General features: G+C 43.7%; 1 protein-coding gene across 1 annotated transcript; it reads left to right on the top strand.

Moving 5' to 3' along the window:
• Positions 1 to 17,892: 17,892 nt before the first annotated feature.
• LOC103643587 (uncharacterized) lies at positions 17,893 to 18,708 on the top strand. Its single transcript, XM_008666758.4, has 3 exons — positions 17,893 to 18,042; positions 18,161 to 18,445; positions 18,558 to 18,708. Exons 1-3 carry the CDS (start codon positions 18,025 to 18,027, stop codon positions 18,603 to 18,605), a joined length of 351 nt encoding a protein of 116 aa, XP_008664980.1. The 5' UTR covers positions 17,893 to 18,024; the 3' UTR covers positions 18,606 to 18,708.
• The last annotated feature ends 965 nt before the right edge of the window (positions 18,709 to 19,673 follow it).

Below are 19,673 nucleotides of genomic sequence, written 5' to 3'. Positions count from 1 at the left end.
TTATTCTTAGTTGGTCTAGTTTATCTTATAAACAATTTATGGGAATAAGATAATTTTTTTAACATAAGATGAACCTATTAGGATAAGATAGAATCCTTTAAGTTAAGAGGGATCTATGTAAAATAGATACACTTTAATGGAGGATAACCTAGATTTTTCTTTATTATCTTATGAACTTTATTTATTTATATTTATGCCTATATGTATATGCAAATGTAATTGTGGACATTACTCAACCCATCACACTCAATCAAAGAATCGAATCAAACAAGTATCATAAGAACAAACATTCAAGTGCATACAAATATTTACAAAAATAGTTTTGATTTTATTCCTAAGAGTAGGTATCCTATTCCTAAAGATCACTTTAGGCACAGGATTTCAAAGTGTGAAAACCACTTTTGTCTTTAGAAGAGAAAAGGTAAGAATAATCAGAGTAAAGCGGAATTACATGAGAAACAATTAAGAAGAGTTTAGAAAAGAATCAGAGTAGCAAAGGTAAGTAGACAATGGTTGTCCAGTTCTATCTAGGTTTTGTCCTACAGTCAGCATTCCTCTGATACCACTTCTGTCACACCCAAGTTTCGGGGGCACCAAGACCCAGGCGAACATAATCACCAGGTGTGCTGGGACCAAGTCTCACACATATGATGAACCATGGTACAGAAACGAATGTCACAACTTTACTATATAATAGGAGTTATGTACAAAATAAATAAATAATTACATCATAAGGAAACAACGATCCAACAACCCAAAGTTGACTGGGAGACGACGGCCTAGACCTCTCACGAACTCGTCACAGCATTCTCCATGCGCCTCATCCTGTGGTACCTGTTCATCTCCTGTGAGAGGGGTTTATATTTCGCAAGTGCGAGCTCACAAAAGAGCATAACTCAACAAGTCGTGGGGAATAATGTGCATGAAGTCACCAAAGGTGGGAGTTCATGTGATGTGTAAGGCTGATCAATAATTGGGGTTAAAGCTGAGCATTGCTTTTAATGAGTTGGTCAAAATTTATTAGCAGTTACTAAATGTAAGTAAATACCAAACCATAATAAGAATAGAACAAATTTAATAAATAATCTCATGCAATGCAAATGACAAATTGAATTTAGTTTCATAATTTAATCACGCGAGAGTCCTGAGCTGCTCATGACCGCGAGCACGGCTAGTATACCAGTTTTACACTCTACAGAGGTTGTACCCTGTACCCACAAGTCGTGTATCCCATGTCGCCAGGGTTTGCAAGGCCCTTAGACACTTCCGAGGTGAATGGCTAGGGATCCACTACGAGGCCTTTACAAAGTTCCACTAGCTTCAGAGAACCCGCTACAGTTTCTGGGAAGAGTAATGTAGGAATCCCATGTCTGACCGCCATCGCAGCAAAATCAATCCGGGAACCTCCCTACACGCCTACTCCCCTACTCCCCTTGCCCCTATCGGGTAAGGTAATCCTACACTAGCTTTCCTAGTTAGTCAGCCAAGGGCATCCCATTCCACCCTTGTGGTGGCACGTGTTCCTCAAGTTAAGCTCCATGTTCCACTTAAAAATAATGATCTTGACATGAATATTAAATAACATAATAGTATAATTGGAACATGAAGATAATGTAATATTAAACCCAAAACCATATAGAGCAATAACAAAAACTACCCAAAATAATTCAGGGGTAAACAAGGTAACAAGATAAGCAGACTAGGGTGACCTATTGGGTCCCATCAAAATTAAACCTATGCATGAATAAATGGTTATAAAGAACATTATTGGGTAGTAAAAGTGGTCAAGGGCACAACTTGCCTAGGACTTGAGATTCCAGGTACCAGGATGATTTTCAGGTGACTCGTGACCTCACGCTAGTCGTAGCAATACAAACAAACATGGTATAGATAAAATTAACATCACACCAAACATAATAACAAACTGTAAAATAATAATCTACGTGTTGCTACGAGACCATGGGTTCGTGAACCACTAAAATCAGATTTACGGTTAAGGAGGTATAGTTTACAGAAGACCCACGTGAGTAAGTAATTGAAACTAGGTCTTGTTTTGATTTTATAAAGATAATCTAAGGAAATAATCAATTCAACTTTAATATTAACTGTAACCTCGCTAGAGATCATATTTTATCCAAATTATAATTATGGACATGTTAGATTTGATTATAAGAGTTAATCTAGTAGACCCAGGTTAAATAAATATCTAACTATAAAATTATGAGATATGGTGTAATTGATGTTGTTACCATATAGTAAATATTCATATGAAGTTAACGCGACTTGAACGGACCAAATCGGAATTAAAACGAAGAAGTTATGAATTTCCGAAGTTTTAAGTGTTGGATTAAAAGGAACTAAGTGCATAATTTTTAAATCCCAATTTCATAACAAAATAAAGTTACTGGATGATAAACAATATTAATACGAGTCTAATACAACTGGAATAAATTAATTTGGAGTTAAAATGGATTTAATACGAATTAAATCAGTTTCTGGAATTATTTTTCATACAAAAATCATTTCCTATTCAAATTCTAAATATTTCCTAACAGTTCTAGACTGCGAGCACCATTACAGGGAAGGTCAGGGTTTAAAATGTTAAAGGTAGGACCTGCCTGTAATGATTTTTACTTGCTACTGTACCGCATGTTTATTCATATAAAACATAGGGGCTCTTTTGCACTATTTCCTGCCCGAAGGGGTATCGCCTTATATGGACCGTTGGATCAAAATCCAATGGCATGGATTAGATCCACTCCCACCTGAACGGGTACGCCACATGGGCCACCCGATCACCATCTAACGGTTGTGTTTTAATGAAACGTGATCCAACCAGGTGATCATGATTTGAGGACCGAGACACCATATCGGTTTGATGAGATCGCAATCTAGTCCGGCCTGACCGATCCGTGATCCACGGCTGGTAGTTGCCCATGCCTAATCAGATCACATCCACCCATCAAGATCTCAACGGCTCTGACTAACCTAAATGAAAGTTTATGCGAAGTTCTAATTCGATCCCTCCATCAACGGTTCGACGACTAGGAGCCATCCCCCTTTGACCGCGATGGCCCGAGGCGGTGTCGATGTTGGGGACTTGTTCTCAAATGCTATGAATCAAGAACAAGGCAACATAAAATGTTAAATTATAATATCCTTCGTCCAACGAAGCATTATTCCCTCGGGGATAATGGATTCTGGACGAAGGCGGACGACAATACGATTACGAAGGTTGAGTTTTCGTAATTGTATGTTAATAAATTATACGAAATGACATAAAATATAGAGTATCAGAGGTAAATGAATCATATTATATCCATTTAATATATTTAAGTATTGGATACAATTATACCTCTGCCTTGGCAAAGGTTGGTTCCCAGACGATGTGATGGCAAAGAATACCCCCAAAAGCGTGAACAGTAGAGGAATACTGTTCACTATTTATAGGCGCAGGACACAGCCTGTGAGAATTTACAACCGTGCCCTTCATGAAAGTTTACAATAACGACTCAAACGCTTATGGACTAAAAGGTCTTTCTACTTTTAAGTCGGTTCACAATTCCGAAGCTTTATGAAGAGCAAGCTTCGGTCATCGCACGCGGACAGCTTCAGCCGAAACTGCTTCTTCCTTCAAGACCTTCGGCGTGACGAAGCATAGTCCCAACAGTAGCCCCTTTCGCGGCGCTAGATCGTTTTTCGTAACGAGCTTGATCCGTGAAAAGAAAAAGTCTCTTAAGCTTCGGGAAGCCGAAGGTCCAAAAAACACCTTCCCTGAGCTCGTTGTCGAGAAACGATTCAGTTTCCGAGCGCGTAGCGGTCCCACCTTGCAGAGTTACTGTTTGGTCTCTGCGGTCCACCGCACAGCGAGTGCAAGCGGCTATCCGCCTGGTGTAAAAATCCTGGTGCTTCGCCTTCTTACCTGCAGTACTATATAAACAGACGAGTAGGTGTGAAGTTACCACAGCATTCATTGCTATTTGCACTGTTTTGCTGCCAAAATTTTTAACCATAGCCGAAGCTTGACTCTCGGAATCGAACGAAGCTCCAGCTTGAAGCCTGCTTCGTCAGAAGAAGAAACTTCGGAAGAAAAAGTATTTAATTCCCACAAATTCAGAATTGAATGGCCAGAGTGCGTTCTACTGCTAGGGTTGAACGTGAGGGAGGCGAAGCTGAAGGCTCGGAGACTGTTCCCATCTCTGAAGCAATGCAGCGATCTGGACTAGTAACTTCAGAAGAAATCCCCACTGTTGAAGCAGAACAAGCAACTGCCGAAGCAGAAGAAGAGAACATTGAGGAAAACATTGAAGAAACTGATCCTGAAGATGATTATCGTATTGCTATGCCAAGTAAGCCCAGCCACTTGGACTTCGGAAAGTCTACTGTTTCGAAGGCTGATCTCTCCAAGATGGTAAAGTCGGGTTTTTTCAGTGAGAATCAGAAGAAGTTACTTCGCTTCGGGGGGGAAGAAACTACCCCGAAGCCAGAGAAAGATGAAATAGTTATTTTCAAGAGCTTTCTAAAGGCTGGGTTGAGATTCCCCCTGAATGGAATTATTGCAGAAATATTGAATAGGTTTGGAATCTACTTTCATCAGCTGACTCCTAACGCCATCGTTAGGCTCAATGTTTATATCTGGGCCCTCCGAAGCCAAGCGGTGGAACCGTTTGCGGATAGCTTTTGCCGAGTTCACGAGTTGCACTATCAGACGAAGGCTAGAAAAGATGGACTACATGACAACTTTGGTTGCTATAATTTTGCTTATCGGAAAACCACAAAGTTTCCTGTAATCAGCTACCGAAGCAAATGGGCAGCAGGTTGGAAGTCGGAGTGGTTCTATGTCAAGGTTGATGATGACAAGGAGAAGCTCGTGCAAAGTCCACTTGAACTAATCTTCGGAGAAACCCGACCTCGTTGCAACATGACACCAGAAGGTCCAACCCAACAAGCGTTGGATGAGTTCAGAATTATTTCAGAGCATATCAGTACAAGAGACCTGGTACAGGAGTTTTTGGCTTTCAGGGTTTTTCCTAGTTTAAAAGAATGGGAAATGCCGAAGCTAGAGGGGGAGAAAAAAGAGGGAGAACTTGTACGATTACCTTACTATTTCAAGTTCAAGAAATACTTTAAAACACCTTGCCAAGAGTGGCTGGATACAATTGAAGTAATGTGTAATGAAATACTCGGCAATTACTCCAAAAAAGAAGATCAGTTGATGACTGCGGCCTTCGGCACCCGTCCGAAGCGAAGATTGAACCGAGTGTTGGATGCCTTGGGTTTTGAATACCCTGACTACGAAAATCTGAATAAAAGTGTCGAAGGCCAGAAAAGAAAAAGGGTAGCCGAAGCTTCAAATAAAGATGAGAAAGAACCAGCAAAAAAGAAGAATATTCCGAAGAAAAAGAAAGTATTATCTCCGAAGCGAAAGATATCCGACAAAGAGGAGACCCCCGCATCACCCTCTGCCACTGATGTGGAAGAGATTTTGAAGGTAATGACTGAATCCCTGCCTATGAAGCTAAGTCCATTGGGGCCTCAACTGACGAAGTTTTTTCAGAAGGAAAAGGAGCCCGAACAAACGAAGAAATCAACTAAAACTAAAAGACAAAGAATCATCGCAGTAACAGAAGTCATTGACAAGACACCACCGAGAGCTTCAGCTCAGAAGATACCAGCAGATGAAGAAATAACAAATATTGAAGTCACACCTTCGGAGGTTGCGGCTGCCGAAGCTACCTCAATTGAAGATTTGAACTTGGAAAGCACAATTGAGCATATCAATAAAATACTACTAGACATGGCCACAGAAGAAGCTACCACTGCCGCCGAAGAGGCCATGGCCACAACTTCTGGGAAAGAAAAGGAAATTGCTGACGAAGCTTTAGAGGACGAAGCTTTCATGTTCCAAAATTTAGTTGGACAAGAATTGTCAAAGGCCGAAGTGGAAGAGCTTAAAGAATATGCCAAGTCTTGCGGTTATAAGCCAGGAGCACTCCTCTTCGGGGGAATTGACGATGAAAAATTGAACTGTATCCGAGACCAAACTGGAGCTAAGATCATCGGTACTCTATCAAAGAGTATCGGTTTTCCGAAGCTGGAAGCGGACATCAGCCGCTACCGACGACAACATATCGTTGGTAGTTTATTTTATTATAATTTCAAGGTGAACTACTTTTCCCTTGTCTTTTATTGTTTTTAATGATGAATACATGTCTAACGAAGATTGTTTACGTGTAGAGTATGCTGCTGAGCAAGGCTTTGAAAATGCAGCAAGATTTAGAAGACAAAAAACACGAAGTTATAATTGAAAGCTTAGAGAGCAAAATAAAAGAGCAATCAGCTACTGTTGAGAAGAAAGACTTCGAGCTTCGGACAACTGAAGGTTTATTGACAGAAGCCGAAGCTAAAATAGCAGAATTGAATTCGAAGCTTCTCTGTCAATCTGAACAATTTGAACAGGAAAAACAAGAACTTAGTATGAAACTTGAAGCCGAAGTTCAACAAAATTCAGATTTGAAAAAATTATTGGCAAACCTTCAAGAAAAATGTTTGGAATTTAGCAACAAATGCATTCAACGACTGAGAAAATTTTCCACTCAGTTGGAGCTAGCAGTGAAAAATTCACCCCGTCAGCTGAAAATTTACCAAAGACCTTCGAACATATCGAAGGTGAAATTGATGAGCTTGACGAAGTTATAGCTGGGCATGGTGACTTCTGCGCCTGGGTAGCTTCTCGGGGCACTGCTGCAGCTTTCCTAAAGGCTGGCTGCGATCATGGAAAGATTGTCAATAGGCCCAATTTCACTTTATCACCATCAATCCTAGATGACATTCCTGATCTCGCCCGAAGTATTTCCAATAGATTTGTAAAAATGATATGGACAAAAGGCGGGCGAGAAAAGGATGGAGACGAAGCTCAGAGTCATCTTGAACCAGTAAGAAATCATACCTTGTGCTTACCTCTTCCTTCAAGCTCGATTTTGACTTACAACAACTTAATTTATGTAGGATGACGAAGCCGAAGTCGATGATTAAAAAGAATGACGTCGAAGCTAAAATCCCTCGAAGATTAAATAGGAGTATACTGTAGACAGACTCAGGAAACTTTTGAGATAACTTTTGTAAATGTAACTAAACTTGTCTTTAATGAGTTCTGTTCATACCTTGTATTATGCTCTTACCCTTCCATTAATGTATGTGAAGTGCTTTGTTGTGGACGAAATTATCTTTTTTTTAGCCGAAAGCGAAAAAACACCTTCCCTTCTTTTCGTACACAGCGAAGCATAGAAAACAACATTTCCCTTTCTTCCGAAGCTCTCCTTTTTGTACGCGAAGAAGCTCTTCTCTTATGCCGAAGCAACCACTTATGCCATGATGATGATTATCCTACATATGCCTGGATGAATGTTTATGAATGCAAATGCTATGATGTAATGTGATGTGCAAATGAATGTCCAAACACATATCCGAAGCCATACTCAGCCATTATTTTCTTAGAAACAATCACACATCAGCTCTGTATTCCCTTAGGAACGACTTTGGAGCTTCTTCGCCTTTTACTTTCGGCGGAATCAGCGTTGACTTTTCGCTGTAAGCTCTGCATTCCCTTAGGAACGACTTTGGAGCTTCTTCGCCTTTTACTTTTGGCGGAATCAGCGTTGACTTTTCGCTGTAAGCTCTGCATTCCCTTAGGAACGACTTTGGAGCTTCTTCGCTTTTTACTTTTCGGCACTCGATGGTGCGTTCTCAACTTTTACATTTACATTCCTTGGGGGATTTTGCTCTTATAGAACTAAAAAAGGAAATTACATATGATGGCCCCATTAAAAACCTTTCTCCCCTTTTAGAAAGGAAAAGGGTGCCATGAAAAAGAAAAAACATAAAAAATTACATCAAGTTACACATAATATCGCCGAAGCTCATCCGCATTCCAAGATCTAGGAATGTCGTTGCCGTCCATATCCTTCAATCTGTATGAACCGGGTCTTGACGAAGATGCTACTAAGAAAGGTCCCTCCCATTTCAACTGCAACTTGCCCACTGTGTCTGGGTTGGCCACTCTCCGAAGCACCAAATGTCCTGGCTCAATATTCTTTAGCCGAACCTTTCTATCTCGCCATTTGATTGTTTCGGCTTGATATTTATTGATATTCTCCACAGCTTGAAGCCTGATCCCTTCTAAAGCATCTTTTTCCACAGAATAAGCATCTTCAGAACCTGGTTCTGCCGAAGCTACTACTCTTATTGATCCAGTTTTAGCTTCCTCCGGAGTTATTGCTTCGTCACCGAATAATAACTTGAATGGAGTAAAGCCTGTAGACCTTGATGTTGTTGTGTTGTGGCTCCACACCACTTTGGTTAACTGATCTGGCCACTTTCCCCTGGGTTGATTGAAGATTAACTTCATTATTCCTGTCATTATAATGCCATTGGCTCTTTCAACGAGCCCATTTGACTCCGGATGCCTGACTGATGCAAAATGGATCTTCGTACCAATTTGATCACAGAAATCTCTGAAAGCTTCGGAGTCGAACTGTGTTCCATTATCCACAGTGATGGCCTTTGGTACCCCGAAACGACAAACAATATTCTGCCAGAAAAACTTTTGAATGGTGGCCGAAGTTATTGTGGCTAAAGGCTTTGCCTCAATCCATTTGGAAAAATATTCCACAGCCACTACAACATATCTTAAGTTCCCTTGGGCCGGTGGTAATGGACCCAACAAGTCAAGGCCCCACCTTTGCAATGGCCAGATGGGTTGTATGAGCTGTGTTAAGGACGAAGGTTGTTTTTGATCTCTTGCACATTTCTGACAACCTTCGCACTTTTGAACTAATTCCGCTGCATCCGAAGCTGCCTTCGGCTAATAAAACCCTTGGCGGAAAACTTTTCCAAGTAACGGCCTAGATCCAATGTGAGATCCACACAGGCCTGTATGTATTTCTTTCATCAACTCTATGCCTTCGGTTCTAGATAAACACTTGAGTAACGGAGCACAAACTCCATGCTTGTACAACTCCCCTTCTATCATGACATATGGACGAGCTCTTGCCTCTATCCTCCTGTTATAAGTTTCGTCATCTGAAAGGAAATTACCCTGAAGGTAAGAGATGATCTCAGTTCTCCAGTCTTCACTATAAACAGGAGATATATTGAGGACTGCTCTTTCAAGAAGTTCCACTGAAGGTGCTTTTATTGTTTCGAAGAACACATCCGAAGGTAAAGGCAGCCCCTGTGCTGCTGACTTAGCTAGCAAATCAGCATGCTCATTTTGTCCTCGAGGGATATTTTTGACAGAAAATCCTTCGAAGGAAGCTTCAACTCTTCGAACCATGTCCAGATATTTTTCAAGCTTCGGATCTTTAGCCTTGCAACTCTTGTCGATATGACCCGAAACAACCTGGGAATCAGTTTTAAGAATGGCCCTTCTGATTCCCATTGCTTTTAGCTTCCGAAGACCCAAAAGCAGGGCTTCGTACTCAGTAATATTGTTTGTACAACTGAAATCGAGTCTTGCCGCATAACAAGTTTTAACTTTGGATGGCGAGACCAACACAGCAGCTGCTCCTGCCCCGAAGGTTCCCCAAGACCCATCGCAAAACACTGTCCATACTTCGGCATCTTTATTTATTTCTTCATCCTGAGCCCCTGGCGTCCAGTCAGCAATGAAGTCTGCTAACGCCTGAGACTGGATCGAAGATCTATGCACATAATCAATGCAAAATTCATTGAGCTCTGCAGCCCATTTTCCAATCCGCCCAGTAGCTTCTCTATTTCTCATAATATCCTTCAACGGCTGCGAAGAAGGAACAACAATATTGTATGCTTGAAAGTAATGTCGAAGCTTCCTGGATGCCATCAAAACAGCATATAACACCTTCTCTAATTCTGTATAGTTTTTCTTGGATATACTAAGAACTTCAGATACAAAATACACTGGGACCTGCTTCTTGACTTGGCCATCAAGCTTCTCCTGGACAAGTGCTGCACTTACCGCTGAGTGCGAAGCTGCCACATATAATAACAAAGGAGCCCCTGGCGTTGGTGGAGTTAATGTTGTTAAATCTATCAGATATTGCTTCAGTTCCTCGAAGGCTTTTTGTTGGCTTGGTCCCCATTGAAAGACTTCGGCTGATTTCAGCACTTCGAAGAATGGTAAATTTCTTTCTGCTGATCTGGATATAAATCTATTAAGAGATGCCAACCTCCCTGTTAATCTTTGGGCCCCCTTTTTTGTAGTTGGTGGCTCCATTCGAAGTATAGCTTCAATTTTACTTAGATTAGCTTCAATTCCCTTTGTTGAAACCAAGCATCCAAGAAATTTCCCCTTCTTTACTCCGAAGACACATTTTTCTGGATTCAACTTTAAGCCAGCTTGTCTGAAACTGGCGAAGGTCTCCTGCAAATCATCAATATGATTTTCCTGTTTCGTGCTTTTTACAATGATGTCATCAACATAAGTTAGCACATTTCTGCCTATCTGAGACTGGAGAACCTTTGCAGTCATTCTGCTGAAACTTCCTCCAGCGTTTTGAGCCCCTCAGGCATCCGAAGATAGCAATATGTGCCACTTGGGGTTATGAAGCTAGTCTTCGGCTCATCTTCCTTCTTCATCCAGATTTGGTGGTAGCCTGAGTAACAGTCTAGCAGACTCATGAGCTCTGAAGAAGCTGTTGCATCAACTAAAGAGTCTATCCTTGGCAATGGGAATTCGTCCTTTGGACAAGCCTTGTTGAGATCTGTAAAATCGATACACATTCGCCACTTGCCATTGGCCTTTTTTACCATAACAGTGTTAGCTAGCCATTCTGGGTACTTTACTTCTCTGATAACTCCTGCACTGAGGAGTCTTTTGACTTCATTACGAGCACCTTCGGCCTTATCATCAGACATTTTCCGAAGCCTCTGCTTTCTGGGTCTGAAGGATGGGTCAACATTGAGTGAGTGTTCAATAACATCCCTATTAACTCCGCAGAGATCATTGGCTGACCATGCAAAAACATCTTTGTTGTTGAACAAAAACCTTATCAAGGTTTTCTCCTGTTCTTCGGATAATTGAGAGCCCAACAGCACCTTCTGCTCTGCTATGTCCTCACATAAGAGCATGGGCTTCGGCTGATCTGCTGAAGCTGCTTTCTCCCTTCTGAATTTGTACTGTTGACAAGCTTCAGCTCCATCTATGTTATGGATTGCTTTTGAGTCAGTCCAGTTTCCCTCGGCCTTTCTGGCAGCTTCTTGACTTCCATGAATAGCAATAGGTCCTTGATCCGAAGGTATCTTCATGCAAAGGTAAGCAGGATGAAGGATTGCTTCGAAAGCGTAGAGGGTGCCACGACCAATAATTGCATTGTAAGGGTATTCCATGTCAACAATATCAAACACAACTTGCTTAGTTCTGGTGTTGTTGATGAATCCGAAGGTCACTGGCATGATGATCTTGCCCAGTGCTACAATCTGTCTTCCTCCGAAGCCACAGAGAGGGTGTGTAGCATCGTGAATCTTATCTTCTGGCTCTTGCATTTGTCTGAAGGCCTTAGCAAATATGATATCAGCTGCACTGCCTGTATCAATCAAGACATTGTGGACCAGAAACCCTTTGATGACGCAAGAAATAACCATAGCATCATTATGAGGAAAATCCTTGAGCTGAAGATCCTCCTGGGAGAAGGTGATTGGAACGTGGGACCACCTTGACTTGATGAAGGGTCCCTGCACTCCAACATGTTGTACCCTTCTCTGCGCCTCCTTCTTTTGCTTTTTGTTGGCTGGCTCTGAGCTCAAACCACCTGTTATTGGGAGCACCAGCTTCGGGGCCGAAGCAGCTCCAGCTTGATCGTTGGACGAAGCCATCAGCTCAAAAAAGTGGAAGTGAGTTCACCGGAGGTGGGCGCCAATGTTGGGGACTTGTTCTCAAATGCTATGAATCAAGAACAAGGCAACATAAAATGTTAAATTATAATATCCTTCGTCCAACGAAGCATTATTCCCTCGGGGATAATGGATTCTGGACGAAGGCGGACGACAATACGATTACGAAGGTTGAGTTTTCGTAATTGTATGTTAATAAATTATACGAAATGACATAAAATATAGAGTATCAGAGGTAAATGAATCATATTATATCCATTTAATATATTTAAGTATTGGATACAATTATACCTCTGCCTTGGCAAAGGTTGGTTCCCAGACGATGTGATGGCAAAGAATACCCCCAAAAGCGTGAACAGTAGAGGAATACTGTTCACTATTTATAGGCGCAGGACACAGCCTGTGAGAATTTACAACCGTGCCCTTCATGAAAGTTTACAATAACGACTCAAACGCTTATGGACTAAAAGGTCTTTCTACTTTTAAGTCGGTTCACAATTCCGAAGCTTTATGAAGAGCAAGCTTCGGTCATCGCACGCGGACAGCTTCAGCCGAAACTGCTTCTTCCTTCAAGACCTTCGGCGTGACGAAGCATAGTCCCAACAGTCGATGACCAACGCGGTGGTGCCATAGCCGACGCATGGTCAACCCATGCTTTGCCGACCCATCCTGAGAGATACCTAATCCGCAAGAAAGGGAAAGAGGAGGCGAATTCTAAAGGGCAATCATACCGGTGAATTGGCGTAGTGGCAGGTCCGGCGGTGAGTAGGCGCGACTCCACGTCCAATCCCAAGTCCGGCGAGCAATTCCGGGTCGCCCCTAGATTCTTCCTGCCTAGAGGTGCCCAAGAAACGTGCGGCGCGCCCCAGGGCCACCCTACACCACCCCAACAAGTTGGCGACGCGGTGGAAGTTCATTGGATTGTGGTTGCCCGGCCGGTCATCACTTGCGGCGGCTATGGTTCACGACAAGGTGGTTTAAAATGGCACACTTGGAGTGATGCAGGATAGGGTGTGGGGCATGGCTTTATAGCCATAACCGAAGTCCGTGGTGAGAGTTGACCGGGATAGCACGGAATCCACGGTGGCGGATTCGCCGCGGTTCTGTTGCGGCCTGGAGAACGGTGACGAGCTGGCGACTAACGAGGGGGGTCCACGGTGTCAGTGTGATTGCGTGAGGTTGGCCGGCTGGCGTGTGAGGGTTGGCCGGCTGGCGCGTGAGTAGTGCTGGGCCAGGAGCAAGGATTCGACCCATGAGTCGAGGGAGAACCTTTTTCGTTCTTTTTATGTTTTCTTTTCTATTTCTTTTTATTTCATTTAAACCTCCAATTTCAAATCCCATTCAAACTTCAAGTGTAATTCAAAAAGTGCTTTAAATGTTCAACCTAATTTAAATGCATACTTAAAGGTCTCAGCATGAATGCACATTTGTTTTTATTTTGTTATAGTGCTTGTGCAAATGCTTCTATAATTCATACACCTACACAAAGGAAATATTTTTAGAGAAATAATTTCTAATGTGTAATATTTATTTAAAGGTATTTTAATAAATATAATATTTAGTTTATAAAATTCTCTAGAGAATAATTATTAATGTATATTTCAACAAAGGGATGACTAAAATTATATGGGGTTACTTTTATTAATTCTTTATGAGGAGGGATATCCATTTTAGGGGTTATAACTACAAGGTAGGAAGAAGGGAGAATACTTATAAGTATATTTTCCAATAAAGGATTACTAAAATCATATAAGGAGACTTTTATTTATTAGGAACCATCTTTTGGTTTAATAGGCGTAATTCCAAAGAGAACAAAGTTCTGATTGAAAGGCATTTTAATATAAATTCCTCGAAGAATCTTATCAGATTATCCAAAATATGATTTTGAGGTGTTACAAATTCTACTTTTCAAACTTAGACTTGTCTCAAAATTTTGAGTACTAAGGTAAAGATGCAAGAACTCCACCATGAGGTGCATATTTCTCTATCTATTTATTTTGTTATTTGGCCAGTTTAATTCTATTCAATTGAACATTCAAAACCATTGGAAACCTAATAATATCCAAAGGTTTCAAAAATCCCTAAAACACTATCGTAAATATATTTATTTATTTACTTTATTGTTTTTTTCTACTAATTTTGGGCATTACACTTTCCCGAGGCCAACCTCAGGTGGGAGACTTAGTCACGGCTTGCCCAAGACCTCCCTCAGTCACGACTCACCCGAGACAATCCTCGGGCAGGCGATGCAGTTTCGACTCATCCGAGGCCAACCTCGGACGGGAGACGTAGTTTCGACTCGCCCGAGGACAACCTCGGGCGGGAGACGCAGTCACGATTCGCTCGAGACCAACTCTGAGCGCAGTCATGACTCGCCCGAGACCAACCTCGGGTGGGAGACACAATTCTGACTCTTTCGAGGCCAACCTCGGACGGTAGACGCAGTTCCAACTCGCCCAAGGCCAACCTCATACAAGAGATGCAGTCACGATTCGCCCGAGGCCAACTCCGAGCGTAGTCACGACTCGCCCAAGCGTAGTCACGCCTTGCCCAAGCGCAGTCATGATTAGCCCAAGCGCAATCACAATTCGCTCGAGTGCAGTCATGACTCGCCCGAGGGCGTCTCGTGTGACTGCCCGATGAGACCCAAACTGACCCAAGTTTGGCCAAACTTAGCCAAACTTCTTCAACTCTTCTAGAGGTTCCCTAGCACTTATATACACATAATTAGAGCATAACTTAATTGACTAAGTGATGGGTTCATACCTCCTTCACTTCTTTTCTCTAGGATTTATGTTTCACGTCAACTAGAGCTCCAAATGACACTTTCTCTATAGACAAGGTTAGAGAGCAAAATCAAAGTGCCATGCATAGTAGAAGGTGTATGCAACATATTTGAACACTCAAACCTGCATACTTAACCTTTGTCTTCATTTTGCTCCTTTTAGCCTATTTGAGGTCGATGTTGGACTCCAAAACTCCAAGTCTCCAATACTTGATCTAGATTGCCATCTATGAGCTCCAACACCCTGCATATGTCACATATAACATATCCAAACACAGGAACAACACAAACTCAAGGTCAAAGTAAACTTAGCTCTTTTGGGTTGCTTCCAGGTTCTGGCTTTGACACTACTCCTTCTAGTGACCTTGCTTTATGTCTTGAGCTTGATCTTGAGCCTTATGACTTACACCACATAACCATAGATGTTATCTCATTGGTTGTAAGTCATGTTCTTAAGTCGTGATCCTCGACGCACCATATCTCTTCTCAACTCGATCAACCTTGACTTTGCAAGTCTTCTGCACCTTGGCTTTAGGTTCCTTGGCCTCCATGACCTTCTCCCGTGCACTCGATACCTCAAAGCTCTTCTTGCCTCCATCCTTGGCTTGATCAGTTGTCTCCAAGATATACACACCAAGTTTCACATAAGCAATGTTCTCCTTCACTTGTGATGTCCACGACCATAATCAACTTAGCTTTTGGACCATCACTCTTGAAAACCTATGTTGAACTTTACAAGCTTTACACTAAGCACCTATCCAACACTTAATACATCTAGCAGTCCTTTAATTGGGTTGCCATCCAAACCACCAAAACCCACAAGTGAGCTTTCAGTAGGCCTAGTGCCGGATGGATAGCCTGGTCCTATCTTGGATCCTCGGCACTCTCATGGTCGAGATGTAGGACATCGTCCACGAGTGGGGGGACCGCTCGCAGGCCTGGGTTGCTACCGAGGCTCAGTTCCTCGGCAACCGCTAGGGCCGGATTCTCCATCTAAACACTGCTTTGTGCCAGCTTGTCATGGTGGATCTCTGTGTCACTGAGTACTGCCGATGGATGAAGACCATGGCTAACACCCTCTCTGACCTTGGCTCCCTAGTCATGGATGAGATGCTCGTTCTCAAACTCCTACGCGGGATCAATCCTCACTACGTGTACCTGCGAGCTATCCTCATGTGGATCACCCTATTACCGTCCTTCGTTTGGGATTGCAATGATATTCTGCCCGAGGAACTCACGAATGTGGCCACCACCACCACCAACGTCGCGATGGCCCTCTATAGTGCCAACCCAGGGGGCAGACCTAGAAGGCCTGTCCTACCACCTTCGGGTGTGTGCCCTATCGTCCGAGCGCTCCTCCACCATCCTTTGGCACTCCTCGTCTAACTACCAACTTTGGCGGTCGTGGTTGTGGCGGTGGCCTAGGTGATCCACTAGTGGCCCATGGCGGTTGATCGTGGTCATCCTTCTACAACCCATGGACCGGATCCATCATGGCATCATGTGGCTTGGACCGTCTATAGGACCTCCTATGTCGTGTCCAACAGCCCCACAACCGGCCTTCTACGCTGCTCCGCCCCCATTGGTGATAGCTGCGCACCCGACCCCACCTAAGCTCTAGTCGGGCCTCCTGCCTCCACTGCCCTCCTCTCATGGGGCCCTTGGGATGGTGGGTGGGATGCACAGTCCCTTGCGCTCGCCATACCTTGCTTTCGTGGGGTATTGGGGCAGGTGCAAGGGAGTCCACAACTATGCGACTACGGCGAGACGTGGGAGTATGGGACAGAATGAAAATACATGCTGCTTGCTACTTGCTAGTACTATTTGCTAATGCTGCTCGACGAAAACGCGTTGCATGGATTATATTCAGTCGCGAGGTCGACACTATCAGGAGCAGACATACGATTTCGTCAAACATGTTGCACGCGGTGTGGCACTGCTTCTTGCCGCTCAGGATTGTTGGTTCTAATGACTAATGAGGCATACGGTTCTGTCCTTACGCCTAAGCATAGGTTAGTCAGGATCCATCCATCGTAGAACCACAAGGCATGGTCGGCGATAGCTGCTGTCACTGGACCACTTGCAACTACTATGCCCAATGCCCAATGGTGTTAGAGCCCTCGACGCGTACGGAGCACAACGCTCGACGCCGCCTCATCACCTTCCTCGTCTGACCAACAATATCGGTTGTACGAACTCGTCATACCTTAAATCTAAGTCGTGATCGTCAACTGCTTGGCTCCACCCACCTCAGTCTCAGACTGGATTGCTGAGTTTGATACCTCCTAACACACCACCCCTAATGTTGGTGCTTTATCCACCACAATTCCTCCTCGCTCCTCTCTTCCATCCTCCATCATCATTGAAAATGGGTCGGTCCTCCACATCACCTCAATAGGTGATGCGGTTCTTCCCACCCCTTTTCGCCTTAAGAACGTCCTTGTTGCTCCCAACATTATTTAGATTCTTCTCCCCATCCATCAATTTACCACTGACAACTCTTGTTCTATAGAGTTTGACCCCTTTGGCTTGTCTGTGAAGGATCTTGCTACAAGGGCCCTTCTCGCACACTATGACAGCTTAAAAAACGAGAAAGATGTTTTCCTGTCAAATCTTGGAAACAACACGTGAAAAAAGAGACAAACTCATTAGCTCAAAATAGTTAGTTCTACAGAATTCAAATCTTACATTAAAATAGTTGTTATTCTCACTTTTTAATGTATATTTGTCTTCCTTTAATATATATCCTTTTCTTTTCTTAATACTTTTCCATCTCTAATTCTCTTCTTGTTTTTTTCATACTATAACTTTTTTACCTTTTTTCTAAATTTGTATGTCCAAATATAAAACGTCAAACAGAGGAAGTAACTTATGATTTGTGATGTGCATGTTACGAATTTTAGATAAAGTTTTATCTCGATAGACGAGCAATATATACATGTGAATTTTATATATAGAGAGAGGAAAAAAGAAAAAGGCACACGCCGCTATGGACGGTACCGACCAACTTCCGACTTTCCGAGTCGACGATGAAAGCGGGCCTTGACTCAGGTCAAGGCTGACGGATGGTACTGCGTCTTCCGGGCCCACAGGTTGTGGCCGACGACCTTACCCACTTTCCCATTCGTGCTGGGTCCACTTGCCAGATGTGTGCAGCCGTCCGCGGTCCGTGGGCTAGGAGGAATGGATGGGTGGGCCCGGCCTACTTGTCTTCCTCCGCTTTTTAAAATAACCGTGCGTCCCCTCTCCTGCCCCCTAGACGCCGCTGCTGACACGCCTCCCGAGTCCCGATTGATTGATTTCCTCCAGCCAGCGTTAAAGCAACTACGAGGGGTAGCGAGTGAGAGAGGTCTCATCATCTCATCGTTCCCATGGAGAACCGCAAGGAGGTACGACCGTACGAGTTAGTTACCAGGGAATGTTATTTTCTCGAGACATTTGGGGAAGAAGTCTCGCCTGGATTCTGACTTTCTGAGCTGCTTGTTGGCGCTCGCTCCGCATTTGCAGGGGCAGCAGGGCGCCACGGTCGGGTGGATGACCGTGCCGGCGTTCGGCGAGTGGGACGTTAAGAACGGCGCCGTGCCGGACTACTCCATGGACTTCTCCAAGATCCGGGAGATGCGCAGGCAGAACAAGCGCGAGCTCTCCAGGGCCAGCCTCGGCGGCGACGAGGACCTCCTCCAGCAGCAGCAGCAGCAGAGTGCCAAGGCTCAGCCGCCCAAGTCCCCCGCCGCCGCCGTCGCCGACGACGACGACCACCACCGCCTGCCGCTGCACGACGACTCCCCTACGGTAACAATTCAGGATTTCGGCCGTCCCTCACTCGTACCGCTACCTTGACCGATGCTGCCAAAGACTGGCCAATAACTCTCCTCCTGTCCTCCATCTGTTGCTATCGATGCAGGGAAGGAAGAAGTTCCTGAGCTACTTCCAGTGCTGTATCAGAGCATGAAGAGTTGCAAACCTTCCTGTGGTGTCACTGTCACTGTTAGAATTATAGTCATTTTCTGTATTATTTTAATTCCATGAATTAACATTATGATGATGATATATAACAAATAAATAACCATAGAAATCGTGATTTCAAATTGATCCATACCAATATGGATCAAGAGAACATAGAGCATATGAATCATATAAATATAATAAATATATAAACATGGTTCATGAATTATTACGGAACAACTAAAAATAAGTAGATAGCAATATAAACAGCATGACGGTAGAACTAAAACAAACAGATATAACATATTATAAAATGACAAAACAGATGAGATAAATACATGACTACATATGAAATAGCAGAGGTGAATATATGAAACATATGTAATCTGCAGAACGCAAAACAGTAGGGAAATAAACTGATCATACCCTCCCATATGCTCTGATGACCCGGATCCTTGTCCAGCTTCCCTTGTCATGTCGCCAGGAAGAAGACGTTTTGGGCAGTCGCGTAGACGCTCCCCAAAAACCTAATTGTCGATCCTCCGTGTAAGGTCTCGAATGGCAAGGGCTCCGGAGGCACCTGCCCTCTCGCTTCTCCGTGCGCGTAGAGTCATGAGATGGGAACACTCTCACTTGCGGCTGGGTTGTGACTCTGAAATGGTTCTATTCCCGTGTACCAAGTGCCAGGGGTCTCCTCTATTTAACCTCTCGCAGAGGGAAGCTGAAGGAGAAGGGTCTGCACGCTAAGGGACAGGCAGCTGAAGGACAAGAGTCTCGCATGCAGCTGACGAAGAGACAGACAACTAAAAGGTTTACGCGGTTAGTGAGTGCTAAAAATTAACACAACCACACCATGCCTGCTCGCCTGTCTGCCTGCCTGCCTCGCCTCGCCACGCCCGGCCCGAGCCCGGCCCGGCCGGTGGCGGCGGCGCAAGCACGCGTGTGGCACACCCTTGTCGGTTTCTTGACTTCTCAAGTTAGGGCTTGTTCGGTTATTCCCAATACACATGGAATGGATGGGATTGGAAAAAATTGTGAAGAAGTTTGACTTGTTTGGGATTGAAACCCATCCAAT

Source organism: Zea mays, chromosome 1 (genome assembly GCF_902167145.1).
Source record: "Zea mays cultivar B73 chromosome 1, Zm-B73-REFERENCE-NAM-5.0, whole genome shotgun sequence".
Lineage (NCBI taxonomy): Eukaryota > Viridiplantae > Streptophyta > Magnoliopsida > Poales > Poaceae > Zea > Zea mays.
The sequence above is the reverse complement of the archived record's forward strand: the minus strand, read 5'-3'. Positions and strand labels throughout refer to the sequence as shown.